The following is a 19697-nucleotide window of genomic DNA, read 5'->3' as shown; positions in this document are numbered from 1 at the left end:
CACAGAAGCTGACCTAGTCATTTCAAAGTAGCAGCTGAGTGGTCCAAGTGTGAAAGGGGTCAATCATACCTCAGGGGACTAGTTCAGATTTGGACAGAATTCAGGCAATTATGGCCCTCCAGGAAACCAGGATCTGAATCAACAGGATGTTTAAAATGGGCTGGATTCAGCTTCAAACACCTGCATTTACTGTGGAAGGGACTATGTATGAGAATGTTACAGTCACCAGAGATCTGCCTAGTACAGTCAGTGGTATTCCCACTTTACAACTCACTCTAAAATAGATACTTAGATTTCTATGGATGATAAATCCATGGCTGTAGAATAGACCAGGCAGGAAAGGTGCCAGCTATACCCAAATCTTTCAACTTAGTACTACTGATGTGGAAAAAGGTTTTGGATATTCATATAGATCTTATTTAACAAGAGAGTGTCCCTGGTGGTGCAGTGGCTAAACCGCAGCGCTGTCAACGCTGAGATCGGGGTTCGATTCCCGGTTAGGACACTCCCTGGGCAGATGGAGCTCGCTAGCCCTGTAAGGCAATCCATCTACGTCCTGAGGACCTCGCTGCCACCGTCCAAGCGTGCTTGGCCCCGGCAGATGAATCTCAGGATTAAAGGGTGGGCTCAGTTCCGCGCACACTGTGTCTCACCTAAAAAATCCAATGCGCAGGCTGGAAGGTGGAAAGACCTTCCCCGGTTCTTCGTTCGCGAAGAGACTGGCCATTATCTTATTTAACAAGAGGAACAATAATTCATCTTGTATTTACAAGTCAACAGTTGTTATGGATCCAGCACAGGCTTTTTTGGGTAAGTCTATTTATTTAAGAAGTGGACAGAGATTCCGAATGTTCTAATAGTGGACGTAGTAGAAGAAGGCTCATCTGAAGACAGCTTACATGCTCAACCAAGTTATTCGATACACCCCTAAAAATACTGTTTCCAGTCTCTGGCCACAGTATTTTATACAGATGTTAGAATTACCCTACATTCTTTGCTCAAAATATTTCCCAAATACCATGCCAAATTATCCTTTGAACTACACCTGCAAAACTTGATTGCCCATTCTGTTTGTGGACTCTATCATATGTTAAATCAATCAACAGCTACAGACTGTCATATCCTTAGTGCAAATGTGAGAAAAAGCAACATCTGAGGTATTTTTCTTTTAATCTCAAAAGATAATCTTCAAGAGCACACATGCAGCTCTACCTCAATTCCTTTGTGGACTGAACAGGAGAGAAAACATTCAACCAATATTTCACAGAAAAGAGAGATGAAAAGATATAAAGTACAGATTTCAAATAGGATATATAGATATATATATATACTCGTGTGTTTTGATATATATATTCTTTATTGTAAAATGCCTGTTGGACCATGCAGATTCAATGTAAGACCACTAAGTTTTCTGAAGATTGAGGGATTCTCTCTTAGGAATCTGTCAAATTGTCTACCACAAGCACCTTGTACCAATACACCTAAACTCTTTTCCTGGAATTTGAGGTCAAAAAGGAAGTGGGCAACTACATGTTTTCCTCTGACTTTCACAACAGCTATGTGAGGCAATTACTTGTAGTGGGAAGTAAATGCTGACCAGAAGCCCCTGTCTATCAATCCTGGGCATAGTAAATATCTAAAAATTTAAAGTTGTAAAGGAAATCAGTTAATATGTTATTTAAATTTCAACTTGATCTGGCCATTTCCGTGGTCAAAGTTCTATAAAAACATAAATCTTCATCATCATACTATAACTCAAGGGCAAGGTACCTGCAGGAGGGTCCTCTGGCACAGGATAACTCAACATCACACAGGATGTCTGCCAGAGTAGTTAAAAGCAGCTTTGCAAGCTGTTTGTCTACCATCTGACAAAAACTGTGGTCCACTGAAGTAAAGGTTCCCTGCCAGGCATCAGAAATATTTCAGGAACTGTTTGCATACTCTTCCTCCACGATATGTGCAAGATAGCATTGTTTCACCAAGAGGCAAGCTACGCTGTGCTGCTGGGATATGAGTATGCACAGGAGCAATGATCACAGAGGACTGCAAGTCCTATAGAATGAATTTTTGAGCTCTTACATTGAACTCTCATGTTGCCTTAGATTTGCTAATCCTTTCTAAAATATCAGCAGTGAAAAAATCAAGCTTACAACATCTGTGTATGTAGGAAAGACCAACAACATATATATAATATTTTAGCTAGTAGCCCATAAATTGGAACTGCTTTAAACCCAGTTTAGGATGCTTACTCTGAAATTTAAACCAGCTTAGAAAATCTATCAGTGGAGTTTTTGGTTTCAATTGGCCTAAGGTTTTGCTCACAGAATGTTTAAAAACTCTCTTGGACACTGATAAAGAAAAGTGCAAACTGCTTCATTTTGTAATGTAACTAGCACTTGAGTCACAAAACCACACTTTAGATGTAGAGATTGCAGTATTTGTCAATACTGGCCCACAAACTTACCATTCTCAAAAACCTGACTGCTGCAGAAATGAACTTTTTAAACACCACATTGACGAGTTTCACACTGAACTGGCATATTAACATAGACAATAGTGGCTGTATTTATGCAAATCTTAGCTAAAATAGGGTGAACATTGCTAACACCAGCATAGAATCCTGACATTGCTGATTTATGGTTAGAAAAGGTGAAGGTTTGAGTGAACTAAAATTCAACTATTAGCAAAACTGCACAGTCCAGGACTGACACTGCACAGTTCAGGAAATTCAAAGGTAGTTATGTACAGTTAATTTTACTGCTTTAGATAGTTCTGAAGATTTAGTGCATATTTCCTTCGGGGAGTTTCTTTGCCTGTCATCTGTATATTTAGTCTTAAATACTTTTTTGATTCAATCTTGGAAACTGCCCACCTGCACTCTCTCAAGATGGAGAATAGAAGCACTCTCTAGCAGCCAGAAATGTTAGGATTATTTTCCTTCACTTTTTAATAAAGTTGCTTTTGTCTGGACTGATACAGATAACAGATGGAGGCAGGTACCCCCCCCACTACATGAAAACTGGTAATGTCTTGATATTTTCTTGCTGAAAAAATAGAGGGTTTTTTACCTCTCAATGTGAAATTTTTGTGGAGAGAAGACACTCTTGTTTTACCTTGTCCTGACCATTTGAGGTTAGAGCTGTAACCACCATAGGGTTTACTTTGACTGGGTATACTAAGATAAAGACCGAAGTTTGTCTCCACAAGAGCTTTTGATTAATATAGTAGTTATTACGTAAGTCTCTCATTGTAAAAAATATGTTATCTTTTGCAGTGAAGGCATACATATGGTTTTCTTATGTCCTTTTCCTGAATAATCTTTGATGAAAAATAAGAAATAGAGAACACTTCTATTTTTCTAAAGCTAAATGACACAGAAGGTCAGGACTATTGCAGCTAGTTATATGTTTTCAGATTCATTTAGTTTGCTCAGAAATGCTTGCACACACAAGTGCACTGAGGGTAGAAGTCGTATTTCCAAAATATATTTATTCTTAAAAGAAGGTAAGGTAAAGCCTAGCATCAAATAATGCCTTTGAGACAATATAATTACAGGCTCTTCAACAGTATCTTTGCAATAATGTTACTCAGAACAAAACAATAGGAAGAAAAAAAAATCATCAAAAAGGACAGGGAAGCCCAACTACAAAGAAGTTTCTTAGAAGACTTACGTTCACATCTTGATTGAGTGAACCAAACTCGTGGCTGTTAGAGATGTGGTCATCTAATCCTACAAGCTAAAATTTGCATGAAAGTTCATTGCAAGGATAAGAAAGAATCATCGAGGCAAAACCTGCAGTCTTTTTTGGTAAGGCCCAAGTTCAGTTTAAGAAACACACAACTGGAGATGAACTCATTTACATTCCTCAGTTTGGTGAACTTGAACATTCGCTGAAGTGTTTCTCTGAAAAGCACCAACAACGTTTTAGGAACAATAACTGAGATGTGTTACAGAAGGGCACTTTTCCTTCTTGTTCCTCATATTGAAACCCCTTATTCTATCTAAATATCAAAGTGTTTTTCACTTTTCCCTTTAATAGTATTAAACTGAGTAAATGAGAAATAAAATAAATTTTAAAAATTCTAAAAAGAGCTCTTTTGAGAAAAAACAAAATACATTCTTCAGCCCCACTTGCATCGATTAAAAACTATTAATATCATTTTCTAAGTGCTTACAGTAAAATCTGTGCTTTCACTTTGCTTCATTATGAATCTGTTTGCAGTTGAATTGAAATTGCATTTCAGTTTGTTTTTTCTGTAATCTGAAACAGGCCATCCTACACTCTTCAGCTAGAAGGGTGTCTTTCCAGAAGTGTAAAAATATAAAAGAATTTATGAAATAAGACCATTTTCCCCTATGCAATTGCACTTTAACAGGTAGTGAACCAAACATTATGGAACAGAATAAGTTTGGAAAGGCTTTCTGCTTCGTGATACATTTTGACATTTATTTTTTCCATCTCAAATCACAAAACAAATCACAAAACTTTTTATAAATTGGCAATTCTTGTTTTCATTTGGGTCACAGGCTTTTCAGTGTTTTTCACAGGTGCACTTGACATTGAAAACAGGAAGATAACAGATGTAAGAGAGAAAACATACCAGTTTTATTTAGTAGTTCTCTTAAAAAAACTAGACACATCTTTATTGTTACTCTTCCATAGCAAAGAAATAACACAGTTGTCCTTCAATTTTTTACTGTGTGATTTTCAGTATACCTTTTAATGTTTTATTTATCATCTTTTGACAATAGAAGGGAAAAGAATCACTATTCCAGTCAAAAAAGCACTAAGCATCTCTCACCTTTGTTTACAGTTACAGATTGGGTGAAAACCTGATGCTACTGAGTTTCCAAGTGAGCTCTCTACGCAGAGTGCCATGACCGGTGAGTATAAAGAGCAGCAAAAAAATCCTGCATGGATTTCGTGTGTGTTACTCCAGAGGCTGTAGGTGCTTAGTACCTAATATGAAACTAAAATACACCCATTCGCTAAATGATTCTGACATGAAGCCAGCAGAAAAGCTTAAGATTTCTCTTTCTACATCAGGAGCTTGAGGACTGCTGTAACTGTCCTTAAGACTGGATCATGTCACTTGAAGAATCCTTATTGAGCTTTTGTTTCAGTCTACCTGTATGTTCACTTGTCTATTGTAGTTTAAATATAGCTCTCCCAAAAAACAAAAGTAATGTATAAAAAGTATTTCTAACAGGGATATTCATGTAACAGAGCTATATTTTTATATGTTATGCATGTGAAATCTGAGCTGGAGGTAGATCTTTAAATAATCCTGCAGCAGAGTTGCTCTTGAAGAAAATCTATGCAAGCTTCAGTGATTTGAATTGTGTTGGAAACCTGAAATTGAAAGGAAAAAAAACTCATAAAACATAAGGAGACTTAAAATCTCTAAAGTGATATTGCTTTCTGTCTTGATGTATGACATTTTCAAATTAAACCACAAGAGACAGACAGAGACTGTGGTTGCAGTAAGGGAAAGACATAAAGTTACCCTGAACAAAATGTAAATATAGCATTAACTAAAGCCCAAAAAACACATTAGTGGGAGAGGTAAAGTACATTGAAATGGTACATTGTGGTTCCAGCAGCTCAACCTGGTGTTTTGAGTCAACCCCAACCGGCAGCCAAGCCCCACACAGCAGCTCAGTCACTCCTCCACCAGCAGGATCGGGGAGAAAATCAGAAGGGTAAAAGCCAGAAAACTCATGGGTTGAGAGTTTAACAGGGAAATCAAAGGCTGTGCACACAAGCAAAGCGAAGTAAGGAATTAATTCACTTCTTCCCGTGGGCAGGCAGGTGTTCAGCCATCTCCAGCAGAGCAGTAATGGTGACTTAAGAAGACAAACACCATCACTCCAAATGTCCCCTCCTTCCTCCTTCTTCCTCCCACTGAGCATGATATCATAAGGGCTGGAATACCTTTGTGCCCTTCTGTAACACATCTCAGTTAATGTTCCTAAAGCATTGCTGGTGCTTTTCAGAGAAACACTTCAGTGAATGTTCAAGTTCAGCAAATCCCTTTGATCAGTTTGGGTTATCTGTGCCAGCTGTGACTCCTCCCAATCTCAATGCATCTCCAGTCCCCTCGCCAGAGTTGCAGTATGAAAAGAAGAAAAGGCCTTGGCTCTGTGTAAGCACAACTTCTCTACGTTATCAACCTTAGGCTCAGCAAAAATCCAAAACATAATCCCAAACCAGCCACGGTGAAGAAAATTAACTCTACTCCAGCCAAAACCAGCACATTGTGGACATTTAAAAAGCAAATCATCACAAGTAAGGGTGAATCAGAGCAGGAATTTCTTCTAGCCCAGGCTTTCCTGAGCAAGGAATTCAGGATTAGAGCCTGAGAGAATATGGCAAAAGGAAAGACAAAGTTGGAAGGAGGATTTTCTGTGCTCCACATTTCCCCAGGAGGCTATTGGCCCTAAAGAATGAATTGCTTCATCAGTCTTGAATGCTTTTCATGCCTTCTTCTCCCCTGTAGAAGACTCTAAAGGAATCACCACAACATTCTTCTTTTGCTCCTTGTGATGGGCATCTTTATCAGCGAAAACCATGCCAAGGTTTTTGATTTTTTGGAGAGCTCTTGTAGACATCTAACCACAAAGTCTTGTGTCTTTTAACTCCAATTCAAGAAGTGCTTACATTTGGAGGTATTTAGTTTTGACCAACAGTCAAGTGCATAAAACTTGCCTTTAGCCAGGCCATGAATGCTGACACTGTTTTGTATTCTGCAGCATCTATGTGTGAATCTTTTATCTCCTTCTTATCAAGATGTATTCTCAGAAAAAGCAAATATAGATGAAAATTTATTTGTGATTAGGCCTAACACAAAACAAAATGTAAGACTTATACAATAGCTTTATTACCAGTGAGACAGATATAATGGAAATTTTCACCTATGTTCCTACTTCCCCAAGTATCTACAATTTCTATAGGAATAGGAATTAGGGGTCTGTGATAGCACATAACTTTCACTTGCAAAGGCATATTATTAGAGCTGTGTACATACTCTGATATAGATATTTTTTTCTGATTGTTTCAAGAAGTTTTTGGTTCTTAGGCACAAAGAGGTGCCATTTGAAAAGGATTTTTGAGGCTATAGAGTTCATGAACAGGTATTTGCTATGGGAAATTGAAATAGAGAGCATTAAAGATTTTTTTCCAAGAGTTATATGACAGCTAGTGCTTTTTCAAGTTCTCCTGAAAAAATGAATTAGTTTCATTCTTGATATAGCTCCCCTGACAAGAACTGAATCTCCTTTGCAAATGATTTGGCTCAGAGGGCTTTTTGCAGTTGTGAACATCTGATGATCACTTCATTACTGAGACCAAGTTTGCTTGGTGTCATATGCGTGATATATTAGTAGTACATCTCCGGCTTCTTTGCAATCCTCTTTTCATGTTCCTTTTTTCTAGGCTTTCAACAGCTCAGCTAGAAGCTCCTGAAAGACTGGCAACATTAGTTACCATCATTTGCTTGATACAGACTTTCACCACTTCTGAATATTTTTAGCTGACTCTTGAAGCACTATGTTAACTTGATCAGATAAAGAAAGAACACCAATAGGCCACCACTGAGCTGCTTGCTGCTGCACTGTGATTTTCTGGATCTGTGCTAGGGTGTTTTTTAGTAGAGTATCTCCCTACTGCACTACAGCCTTCACTAGAGACTTCACATTTACTAAATCTCAGGAATCATCAACAATTCCTTTGTGAAAGGTCTAAGCAAGTTACTCAATAAGAACCTCTGTCAGAAAAAAAACAAGTTTTATCAGAATGGTTATTTCCAGCTGTAGAGTTTGCCAGCACCAAGGGCTGACCTCTTTGCGGACTGACCTATTATACTATTCATGACCCATGACCACACAAATTAAAGGTCTTTTTTAAGTAGATCTGAGGTTAAGTGACACCAATAAACTGGCACCTTTGTTTTTTAATCTGACCTCCTACAGCAGGTCTGTCTTGTAATCAGATACTTGTGTTAAACAGTCCAGGTGATCAGAGTCCACAAGCAGGATTGTGTGTCTGAACCTTCTCTCTGCCAGTATTAAACATAATAGATTTGCCCATAGTTATCAGTTGACTTGGCCTGGCACCTCTTCAGATGCCTATGTCACTCTTCACAAAACTTACTCTAGATCTAGACATTCATTGCCATTTCTTCACTTTTTCAATCCTGTACTTTTGTGAAACTGCATCCCTGCACTTGCAGCTTAATGAAAGTAGGCATACATGTAGCACACTGAGGCACCGGTTCTTGCCTGCAGCTGCTGAATGCTACTATGCTGCTTAAAATAAATAAGCTAAACCATAAGCTATTACAACGGTCAAGAAAGGTCTATACAAGCCAGACAGTGAAAGCACGGGTTTGCTTTGCAGGCTGCAAAGCTGAAAATAATTTTGGAGGATTACAGGTGGTGCAAATAAGACAGCTGCAAATAGAACTTTTTTAAAAAACTTACGTCGCAGAAACTGAAACTCAGTAGCTTTTCTTTTTACTAGAAGATGGCTTGTTCTTTCTTAAGCCTGGTCCTTTTAGCCTGTAAACCAGTCCAAACTGCAATCTGTCCCTTGTTCTCATGTTTGTTTGTTTGTTTTTATTTATATTGTTTATATTATAAATATACCAAAAACAATGGATTACATGTTCCTGTCGTGTGAAGAGGGGAGATTCTCTTGCCCTTGAGTGTGGGGAAATGTCCTCGACCTGTAGTATTTTATTTGTCTGTCAATGCCCCAGGAAAATGGAGACCCTTGTGCCTGAACAGTCAGTGAGTGTCGTCTTATGGGTACGCTTGACTGATCAGTCCTGCTGGATCGGAGAGTGGTTCAACTGACTTACTCAGGGACACACAACAACAGCAGATCTTTGTGCTTCATTTGAGTGTGTTACTTGCAGCTGGCAACTTCTGGGCCTGTGAAAGGCTCACACTAACACTAACACTAGTTCATAGAATAACACACTTTATTAGTATAAAATTGTGACAGGTTAAGGTTTAAAGATTACTGGTGAAGGCATCTGACTGCAAAAACATATTTAAAGCAATACACAGACAACCTCTAGTCCCAAATAAAGTATTCATCACACACAGAATATGGCCTTTACCCAGTGCATGTGCCTATGGGGAAGAAGACAGGTTCAGCCCTTCAACTGATCCCAGCAGTTACAATGGAGTCTTTCCATTATAGTCTTTCCATTGCCTGGCTGTGGGGTCTACCCTGTGCTTCACCCTCTGTTCCATCCCCCTTAGCAGATGCTTACTGTTGTATGGGGAATCATAGTGGAGCTGCCAACTGCATTCCATCCAGGGAGCAGCAGCTGCATTTTACCCTATAATTTCTGTACCATTATAACTTCTGTTAGGACATGAATATAACTTCTCATTTTCCTATAATTTTTATCCCCAGCCGTCTTCCCACAGTTCTCCTTTCCCTAAGCTGAAAATAAAACAACAAAGAGAAAACTTCAGCACTTGAAATTGATCACTGTTTAGTTGGGGAGAAAAAGTCAGAAAAATCCACAAAAATCAAGGTCATAACATCTAGAGTGGATAGGATGGACTTAGCTCATGGAAAATCTATGGCCTAGTGTTCTCATGCAGACATCAATTTAATTTCAGTTTGTGATAGGTGATTTTCTTTATGTTACAGTAACGTAAGAGGTGTGATAATGAATAGACTGCAAAGGGATCTGGACAGCCGGGATTGATGGGCTGAGGTCAATGGTACGAGGTTCAATATGGTGAAATGCCGAGTCTTGCACTTGGGTCACAACAACCCCATCCAGCACTATGGGCTTGGGGCAGAGTGACTGGGAACCTGCCCACTGGAAAAGGACCTGGGAATGCTGCTGGTCAACAGCTGGAAGGACATGACCCAGCAGTGTGCCCAGGTGGCCAAGAAGGCCAATGGCATCCTGGCTTGTAACAGGAATAGTGTTGCCAGCAGGACCAGGGCAGTGATCATGCCCCTGTACTCAGCACTGTTACGGCTGCACCTTGAGTACTGTGTCTAGTTTTGAGCCCCTCAGTACAAAAAAGACACGGAGGTGCCGGAGTCCGTCCAGAGAAGGGCCACAAAGCTGGTGAAGGGTATGGAGCACAAGTCTTATGAGGAGTGACTGAGGGAACTGGGGTTGTTGAGTCTGGAGAAGAGAAAGCTCACTTATCACTCTCTACAACTACCTGAAAGGAGGTTGTTGTGAGATGAGTTTCAGTCTCTTCTAAGTAACAAGTGACAGGATAAGAGGTAATGACCTTAAGCTGCACCAGTGGAAGTTCAGGTTGGCATCAGGATGAATTTCTTCACTGAAAGGGTGGTCAAGCATTGGAACAGGCTGCCCAGGGAGGCAGTGGAGTCACCATTCCTGGAAGTGTCCAAGAAATGACTGGACTTAGCACTTAGTGTTATGTGTATAAAGGTTGGACTTGATGATCTTGGTTGTCTTTTCCAGCCTTAATGATTCTACGATTCTATAATTCTAAGTATTAGAAAGCCATTTAGCAGGGAAAAAGTAGCTATTTAAAGATAGGAAGAGGTGAGACTGGCAAAACACCACTGTGATTTGGAGGGAGGAGAAAGTTTTCAGAAGGTAATTTTAGTAGATTCAGTACATTCAGAGAAAATCTGACAAACGACTTAGTTCATTACTAGAAGGACTATATTCTTAATTTCTGTGTTGATGTATTGCTTTTCTCACTTAACATTTCTCCTTCAGGTTTTGAAGCCAAGTGTTCATGACATGATCCAGCTGACTTACAGGGATCAACAACCCACTTGTGAATAATGGTTAAAAACGGATCCCACCTGGACGCTTTGACGCTGGCAATGCTCCAGAATAAAACTGTCTCCATCACCCTCCCAGTTGTGTATACAGTGGTGGCTCTGATCAGCATCCCTGGCAACTTGTTCTCCCTTTGGGTGCTCTGCTGGCACATCAAACCCAAAACACCTTCTGTTATCTTCATGATCAACCTAAGCATCACGGACCTCATGCTGGCCAGCTGCTTTCCCTTCCAGATTTCTTATCACTTCCAAAGCAATCACTGGACCTTTGGCAAGACTCTTTGCAGCCTTGTGACTGTGATGTTCTACTCCAACATGTATTCTTCCATACTGACCATGACCTTCATCAGCATTGAGCGGTACATGGGTGTGGTATACCCGATGAAGTTGATCAAGTGGAGAAGAAAAAGATATGCCTTTGCTGCCTGTCTAGCTATGTGGATTTTCTTGCTACTAGCCTTCTACCCATTAGAAAGCACAGATTTGACCTATGAAGTGAAAGAATTGGGGATTATAACCTGTTTTGATGTCCTAAAATGGGATATGCTGCCCAACTTTGCAGCCTGGGTAGCTTTTCTCCTCACCCTATTTGTCCTGCTCTTCCTGATCCCTTTCATTGTAACAGTTGGATGCTATATTGGCATCATTCGGAAGCTAATTCAGACATCAAACAGATATGGTAACAGGCAGAAGACTAGATCCATCTACCTGGCGACAATTGTCCTACTGGTGTTCATCACTTGCTTTGCCCCCAACAACTTTATCCTAATTGCACATGTGATCATCCGCCTATTTTACAAGAGCAGTTTGTATCCTGCCTACAAGCTCACCTTGTGCCTCAGTTGCTTCAACAACTGCATAGATCCCTTCATTTATTATTTTGCATCCAAAGAATTTTACCAGAAATTCATGCAATTGTTTTGCCCTAAGGTACTGCTCAGCGACAGCTTAGAAAACAGAAGAGAAAGTTTATTCTCCGGCAGGACCATGTCAGCCAGGTCAATGTCAAGTGGACCTCTGGACGGGTTAGAGGGAGTAAAAGTCTATTTGCAAAGGCAGGAAAGTGTTTTTTAGTTTTAGACATCCCTGGAAGAAAGACACCTGTGAGATTCATGAGTTAACAAAGAAGATTGGCTACTCTCAAAATACCTGGCTTTTGTGACAGAACTCAATCTATACTTATATTGCACATCCTACTTCAGTATTTTCTGGTAAGAAATGGAAGCGTTAAAGGAACTGAGTTTATTCAAAAAGGCACTGAAGCAAACCCAACATTAATAATTAGGGGTTGGCTTGGACGTAGCCCTACCACAAGAGACCAAGGGATAAGTTTAGGATAAAAGTTACTTTCAAGTTGTATGATAGTGTTTAACCAAAGACTCATGATTCTCAGTGACTGTGAACTATTGCTGTACATGAATTGGAGCATACACTGAAGCTGAGTTTGGGGCAAGGGGGTTGTTTTTTTAAGCAACACGCTCGGCTTTGGGTTTGTTGGGGGTTTTTTTGCTTGTTTTGGTTTTTGGGGTTTTTTATGTATTGCTTTCTCTCTTGTTGTATTTCTATAAAAGAATGAATAAAAGTAGCATGTCATTTTACCGTTAATTCATAATGCATAGCCACTGTGAATTCACCACAACACTCACCCAACAGTTTATCAGAACCAAACCACACTGACATTTGAAAAGGTTAGGTTGACGCATACTATTTATTTCAATTTTATACAGCAATATATCTCATGCAATAGAAGGAAAGCTAGAACTAATAATGTTTGCAACTACTTCAGCTGCTGAGTGGATTATATTTTAATTTATTGAAGTTATTAATTTCTCAAGACTGCAGGGAGCAGTTTTAAAAAACAAACAAACAAACAAACAAAAAAAAAAAAAAAAAAACCACAAAAAAACCCCACAGATTTTCTCACATTAACATGTACTCTGGGCTATATGTAGAAGAGCCATCCCTCTTAGCAGAGAATTTAGCTTTATATAATGCATGGGCAATGATTTTATCTTCCTTACAGTGATGGTGTGGATTAATAACCAGATTTTCAGCTGGATGATTGAGAATTCAGCCATAGACTGGAGAGTGATTCTGTGCCAGCAGAAACCAGTTGAAAACCCATCCCTATGGCCAGATGTCAGAAACAGATATCTTTCAGGCAGGCAAACAGAAAGAAGAAGAGAAAAAGGAAAGTAAGGCATGAAAATGAAAGTTGTACCAAATACCCTGATAATAGGTTACAGTAGGTGGATTGTGCAGTCCTATGTTTGGAATGCTTCTCTGAAACAGCCTTCTCCAGCTTGTTTGCACATACCATGCCATGTTTTTCTTTTAATTCTTCTCACTTCTCTGTGTGCTTGGAAAGACAACAGCAGACCATACACTGGGGAAAGAAAAAGGCAAAGTTTTTCCTGCAGTATTTACAGCTTTTTGCCTACCTCTAGCCCTCACTGATAGTGGAGAGCCAAAATACATCTGAGAGTGCTAGACAAGTTTTCCCTCACAAGCGAGACAAAGCTATACAGTATCCTTTTGTGGCACTGCAACACCCAAGGTCCTTAAAGTCTGTCATTTTTCTTTCAGTATAACATAACTGAACACAATTTTCCACCACTGCTCACCATGAATGTGTTCATGATAGATGCTGGAAAACCACAAAATGCACCATGAAATATTTATGTGTCCTACCTTCTGCTAAACTATCATCAGTTTTTGGAGAAGAATAAACACGAGTGGAACTAGTACTACTTTACCAGACCTAGTAAAGCCAATGGGAACATTCAATTTCTGTGACATTTCAAGTGTTAGTTTTAATTGATCTTCACATTTTCTGCCTACAAGGCCAACCTCAGTGATATGTGAGGTGCTTAAACCTTCCCATCAATTTGCCTGAAAGATACTCTTCAGCATCTGCTTTCACAGAATTCAAGCTTTCTCACTGTCAAAATTGTTTAACTGTTTTCAGCATTTTTGCTGCAGGAGAAACTTTTTTGGAGGTTATACTGAAATATATCTCTTTTTTTTAATATGCAAATATTTTTACAATGAAAACCATTACCTCTCCTATCTCTAATGCAGGCTCTGTTTGATCTTGAACCTGACCTGTGAGTGTATAGTCCCTCCTAAAATGTTCTTCAATGTGCCTGAAGTGTAACTGACACCAAAAAGATCTAAAAGGAAGAAACCTTCCACTTTGGACCTCAACTGTTATATTTTGAAAAATATTGAAATGCTCCTTTTGCAAGAGAAAAGGATGCTCACAACTAATTGAAAATGTTCTTTTTTCCATCCCTCCATCCTCACACAGCTCAACGTAGCCCTTCAGGTCTCTTCTGAAAATGATTAAAAATAAATAGGGAGAATGCCTCAGGTACAGATTCGGGTACAACTTCATATTAAGTAGCCTCTGGTTAGCTCAGATTAGGTGACATTCCCATTTAGGTCAGTGGGACTGTTCCTCGAGAAAGGAATATAAAAATGAACTGAACAACAGCAATCTTTTGAGTCTGATGGTGTATACTGGGAAGGCTTGGAGAGTTTTTGATTAGAGAGGAAGAGAATAAATTATTTTTAAAAGTGGCCCAATATATTGTTCTTTGATCCTGGAAACACATTCCTCTGGGGCATCACGAGAATAATGACTTCTACCTTCCTTGGACAGTGGGTGTGAGTTGACATTCACACACACACACACACACATAGATATATACATATATATACACACATAAATGTAGATTGCAATTTGTGAGGTTATTGAGAAGTTCATGTCTATGTTAGCTTCACTTTGGAGAATATGAGCCCTGGGAAACATGCTTACTCTGTAGTTAGTGTAATTTTACAGAGAAGACAAGAATGCTTCTGTTTGTTTTGGAGGTTGGAGGGTTTATTGTGTTGTGGTTTTTTTTAATTATTGTATAGAAATGTAATCTATGAATGTGCTTGAACTTTTGTGTACATAATAATAATAATAATAATAAAAAATAAAAAGGATGTGATTTATGATTCATTCCCTTGTTTTCACCTGCCATGTGTGAAAAACTTCCAAACATAGAAGAGGGCAGGGAACCTGAGTTATGGAATAAAATTACTCTGTTTCACATTGTTATTGTGCTTTTTTTTAGATTTCTAGATTGTTTTCAGTCTCTTATTTTCCCCATGGAATTTGAAGATTGATTTTTTTCTTTGCATACCTGTCGAGGTTTTTTGTTTTGTTGTTGTTGTTGTTGTTTTGTTTGTTTGGGGTTTTGTTTGGGGTTTTTGTTTGTTTGTTTGTTTTGTTTTGGGTTTTTTTGTTTTTTTTTAATGTATATCTTAAAACTTGATATTGTCATGGCCACACCAAGTGACTTCAGTCTCTCCCCATAAGGCTTCCCCTCAAGGTCCTTTACCATCTTCGTTGCCTCCTTTGGATGCTCTCTAAGAGCATAGTATCTTTCTTATACTGCGGTGCCCAAAACTGCACACAATATTCAATATTGTCACAGATAGCACCTACAGGGACTGGAAAAGACCAAGATAAGGGCATATGGGATGATCTAGGAAATTATTATAAAATCTTACAAGTTAATTGTTTAAGACTGTTCATCTCAGAAAAGAGACAATGTAATGTAGGTAGGAAAGAATTCTGCAAAATCCTCAGAGAAGTGGAAAAGCTAATTTGAGAGAGATTCACTGCCTTTGGCCAAGCAATAACTTGGGAATAACATATTAACTAATGAGATCCAGTCTTCTTGCTAGTCTTCTAATATTTTTCCTTAAAGTCTAAGCAGCTGGAATATATTATCAAATGAAAAGACTTTCAAACCTCTTTAGTTTTAAAACAAGACGTTTGGAGCTGCCAGACAGACTATCTTCTAACTTTTAGCATAAATACCTCAACTCCCTTCTTGATTGTCTTAGCTCATGATGATGGCCTGCAGTCAGACTTTTTCTTTTCCTTCTGCAGAAATTTTCAGCACATGGACACTCATGGTTCTCTTTCCCCGGTTTCTTCACCACATGAACTGGCTCTGGCATGTCACAATTACTCATATGCAGAAAGTCAAGTGCACATGGTGTCCTGCTGGGAGCTACCAGGGCTAATTGTCCTTTGAAGCTTTATCCATTATGTTCCCAAACCTTAACTGCTGTTGTTGGATATGGTCAAGTACCAGAAAAATGGAGAAGTGTTTTGTTGAGGCCCTTAAATCAGTAGAAATGGGAAGGTTTTGCTGCTCTGCTGAGGAGCTTTGTCAAAGGAGAAAGGACAACAGACTTAAGGGAGGTATAATCAGATTCAAGCAAGAGATGGGAGAGGGGATACAGAAATAACCTCTGGGGTAGCTGGACAGAGAAATACTGTAACCAACAGTCCGCAAAGAGACACAGAAAGTCTGCATTAGTCTCTCTGCAGTTAGAGAATATCTGTAAATAGTTTTCTTCATAAACAGCCAGTTTAGTTTTAGAAACATGGAGCCTTTTCAACATTAAAAAAAAAAAAAGAGCAAATCTCCAGATCTCTGCTGCAAGGAAAGGAATGTGATTAACAGACAAATAAACCACTACCTAGATACAGAGCAAACATCTCGCAGAGGGACTCAGATCTCTGGAAACATGGGCTTGCCATGCACAAAAGGTGCAACTTATCGATCAAAATAGATACCCAAGTGTTGCCCTAAGCATCTTATTGCTTGGCAGCTTTCAGCTTGACTTCTTCCTCTGTTCCCTAAATTTACCTGATACCTGCTCTGTTTATTGGTTGCAAGCAGACATCCAGGTGTTGGTAGATCTCTGTGCTACCATGGACCCACAACACAAAAGCAGTGTTGGTATCCCAGGACTGTTACCACTTGTTTTTTTGACAGTTATCTTGTATTTTGCCATCTTCATGTTTGTAACAGCAGGTTGCTTATCTGATGTAGGCTCATTACCTGGGTAATAATATTCCTGGGGACCTCAGCAAACATTTCAATAGCCTTCAGGTCTTTCTCACCTCCCTAGACTCACATGGCTTCAGAAAATAAAGGATAATATATAAGTTCAATGACTGGAAGCCTCTTCCCCTCAATTACCTCTACAAAGAGTCTGTCCACCTTCTCAATTAGAAGCTCTATATGGAGTGCAGTGGCTTTTTCTCCCTCAAAAAGTTTCAGCACTGCAACACTGATGGTTTGGTTTCTCCAGTTCCTCATTATTATCAACAGGTTGATATTTTTATCTTCCCCTATTTCATCTGCATTTCATAGTAAATGCAGAATGCATCAGTATCTCACCCTATTTGCATGGGTAATGCAAACTACTCTGTACACTTACGAACAAAATGTCCATCTTAAAAATTGTTCAGCTTCCTGTCAATCTAAACTCCCAGGTCCCTTTCTGCCTGGCTGCTCTCCAGTCACTCTGTGCCCAGCCTGTAGCTCTGCAGGGGATTGTTGTGGCCAAAGTGCAGGACTCGGTACATACATGTACATACATGTACATAGATGCACGGATAGACAGTAATATAATGTAATCTTTATAATTAAAACTAGGAATGTGAGCGTTTGTGGTGTGTGGCCTTTAGTTCTTAAAAGTTACAGCTTTTTAGAGCTGCTTGGAAGTTAGTGATCAAATGCGCAGGAAAATGACGGGATGCCCTGCCCTCTGGTGGAGATTTGGATAATAAACATAAAAGCTCCACAAACGTTCTCTGCTTTAGAGCCTCGGAAGTTACTTTCCAGAAGAGTTGGGATTCAAGTTGAGACAATAAATATTCGCTTCTCTGCATCTTATTTTCATTTCCCCTAGCTTTATACCGTTATCTTTGCAGTTATCGTTATACTGTACAAGCAGAAGGAAGAATTGGTTTTCACACTTAGGCAACTACATATTTGCATCTTATATCATTCACCTGTACATACAACTGTTATAAACACACACACATATATAGGATGTGCATGCTACATAATATATACATATGTACATGCACGTTTTCCCCAAAAATATTTTATGAGCTTTTAAACATGTTTTTCAAATATAAACAATTCACCAACAGTGGTCTGCTATGTTATTTCTTTTTGTCTAGAGATTATGTGAGTGTTAATGGGAGAGAGACCTGGGCAATGCTGTGGTTAGAGGTGAAACTGCCTGCAGAGCACAAATCAGCCCTGTGACTTATTTAAGAGAAGCTCATGGATTCAATTAATCCACTGCCCCTCAAACACACAAACACACAGATACCTAGAGATGTTGTGAGCAAACACTTAGCCTCCTGTCCCACTGATTACAGGCTTATTAGCCACTGCCCAGTCTTCCCCTCTGAGGCTGCTCGTTGGCCCCATGCTAACAACATAGAGAAAGCAAGCTGCAGATCAGAAGTTGCTCTCAGCAGCAGACATTGGCTGTAGCAGCAGCTGGGAACGTCAGCACTAGAAGCATATATAATGTATGTAATGTTGCTGCTATGTCATGTAAATCGGGATGTGCTTCCAGCACAAGATTTTATCCTGGGAGAGGCTATAGCACACATTTGATATCAGGTGTAAACCAGCAGCAAGTGTTCTTTTTTTTTTCTTCTACGCTACGTTGCTGCTGGGGACCTGGCAGCTTGTCCTCTTGGAGAACAACCCTGTCATTCTGTGCTCCTCTTGCTAGGATTTAGTTGTCTTCACAGTGAGATTTTTTCAAGGTTCTAGGCTTTTCCTCTTTGCAATACCTTTCCTGTGGCAGAGGCCATGGAATCTGAGCTCTTTGAATTAATGAGGCTGTCCTAGCAAAGACAAGCTGCCCTGTGGAAGGTGAAATGCTCATTCCCTTCATAGCAACTTTATATCTAAGTCCCTAGGATTCACTAATTTCTTCACAATGGAAAGGCATTGTTCCCCAAACAAGGTGATCCTGTGCATGCACAGGTGGCTCAGACAAATAATACACCCCAGTCGAAATACATGCACTCATTGCAATACATATAAAAGTTGGGATAAGAATTTGATGATCGTGGTGTTTTTCTCATGCTTGAAGGTGTTACTGTGATGGCCACAGAGTAAATGCATAGGCAGAAAAGCAGAGAAGCCCAGAATAAAAATACTGAGGAGAGGTCTCTGCAGTTCAGAGCTCTAACTGCTATTCTGCTTTTGTTCAAAATACCTTGGATATTTGAAAAAGTCAACAATTTCATAACCAACCTTGGACAAGCTAATCTTTGACTAGCACAGTCAGCCACGACAGAAATTTCACCGATAACTGCTGGTGTCACTGATCTTCACCTCGGTCATCTCACTGCAGCCTCACACTTGCTGTGCCTGACTCTTGCAAGGCTACTATGGAGCAGTTAGTAATCACTGCTTGTCAAACCTCTCCCACCCAGGGCAGTTTACGGGATGTGGTTTAGCTTTCCCACACAAGGTTGCTTGGTTTGACATTTAGACCAGCGTAAATAAGATGTAAGCAATGTAAATGAAAACATGTATTTCCATAGCTTAGTGGTTTTGTCTTTTAAATAAACATAATCACTACTTGGCTTGTAAGTTTAACAGAATAACAAATTTGGTAATTATCACGCCTTAAAAATAATAATCAAAGAGTCATACCTCATTTTCTCACATGAAAAACCTCCTTTATTGGTTTCCATTTTCAGGCATTGTCTGAACTTTCATGGAAAATTGTTGATGAACTTTTTATATTTGAAAAACAAATTTAAAAGTTCATAAAATATTTTGGGGAAACGTGTGTGTACATATTTTTTCTTCCATTTATTTATTGGTTTATTTATTTATTTTACTTTCAGAAAGTCTTTTGTGCAAAGCAGAGGAGCAGCATCCAAACAGAATTCAACCAAGGGAAACAAATCTTGCTTGTCTTACTCTTCAGTTAATTGGACACCGCACCTAAGACAGGGGTTATGTTGCATCTCTAAAGGCTGTACAGGTGACT

At 39.3% G+C, this 19697-nt stretch overlaps 1 protein-coding gene across 3 annotated transcripts in view; it reads left to right on the top strand.

Annotated features, from left to right (window-relative positions):
• Positions 1-12325, top strand: part of P2RY8 (P2Y receptor family member 8) — a 53090-nt gene extending 40765 nt beyond the window's left edge. For all 3 annotated transcript variants that reach the window (XM_027902125.1, XM_027902124.1, XM_027902123.1), the window contains one exon: positions 10738-12325. In XM_027902125.1, the coding sequence (XP_027757926.1) occupies positions 10806-11879 (1074 nt within the window). In that variant the 5' untranslated portion in view covers positions 10738-10805 and the 3' untranslated portion in view covers positions 11880-12325. The remainder of the gene's footprint in view (positions 1-10737) is intronic.
• The last annotated feature ends 7372 nt before the right edge of the window (positions 12326-19697 follow it).

The sequence above is a fragment of the Empidonax traillii genome, unplaced genomic scaffold (genome assembly GCF_003031625.1).
Source record: "Empidonax traillii isolate 1590-97213 ecotype Southwest subspecies unplaced genomic scaffold, ASM303162v1 scaffold844:size270376, whole genome shotgun sequence".
Taxonomy (NCBI): Eukaryota; Metazoa; Chordata; class Aves; order Passeriformes; family Tyrannidae; genus Empidonax; species Empidonax traillii.
The sequence above is the reverse complement of the archived record's forward strand: the minus strand, read 5'-3'. Positions and strand labels throughout refer to the sequence as shown.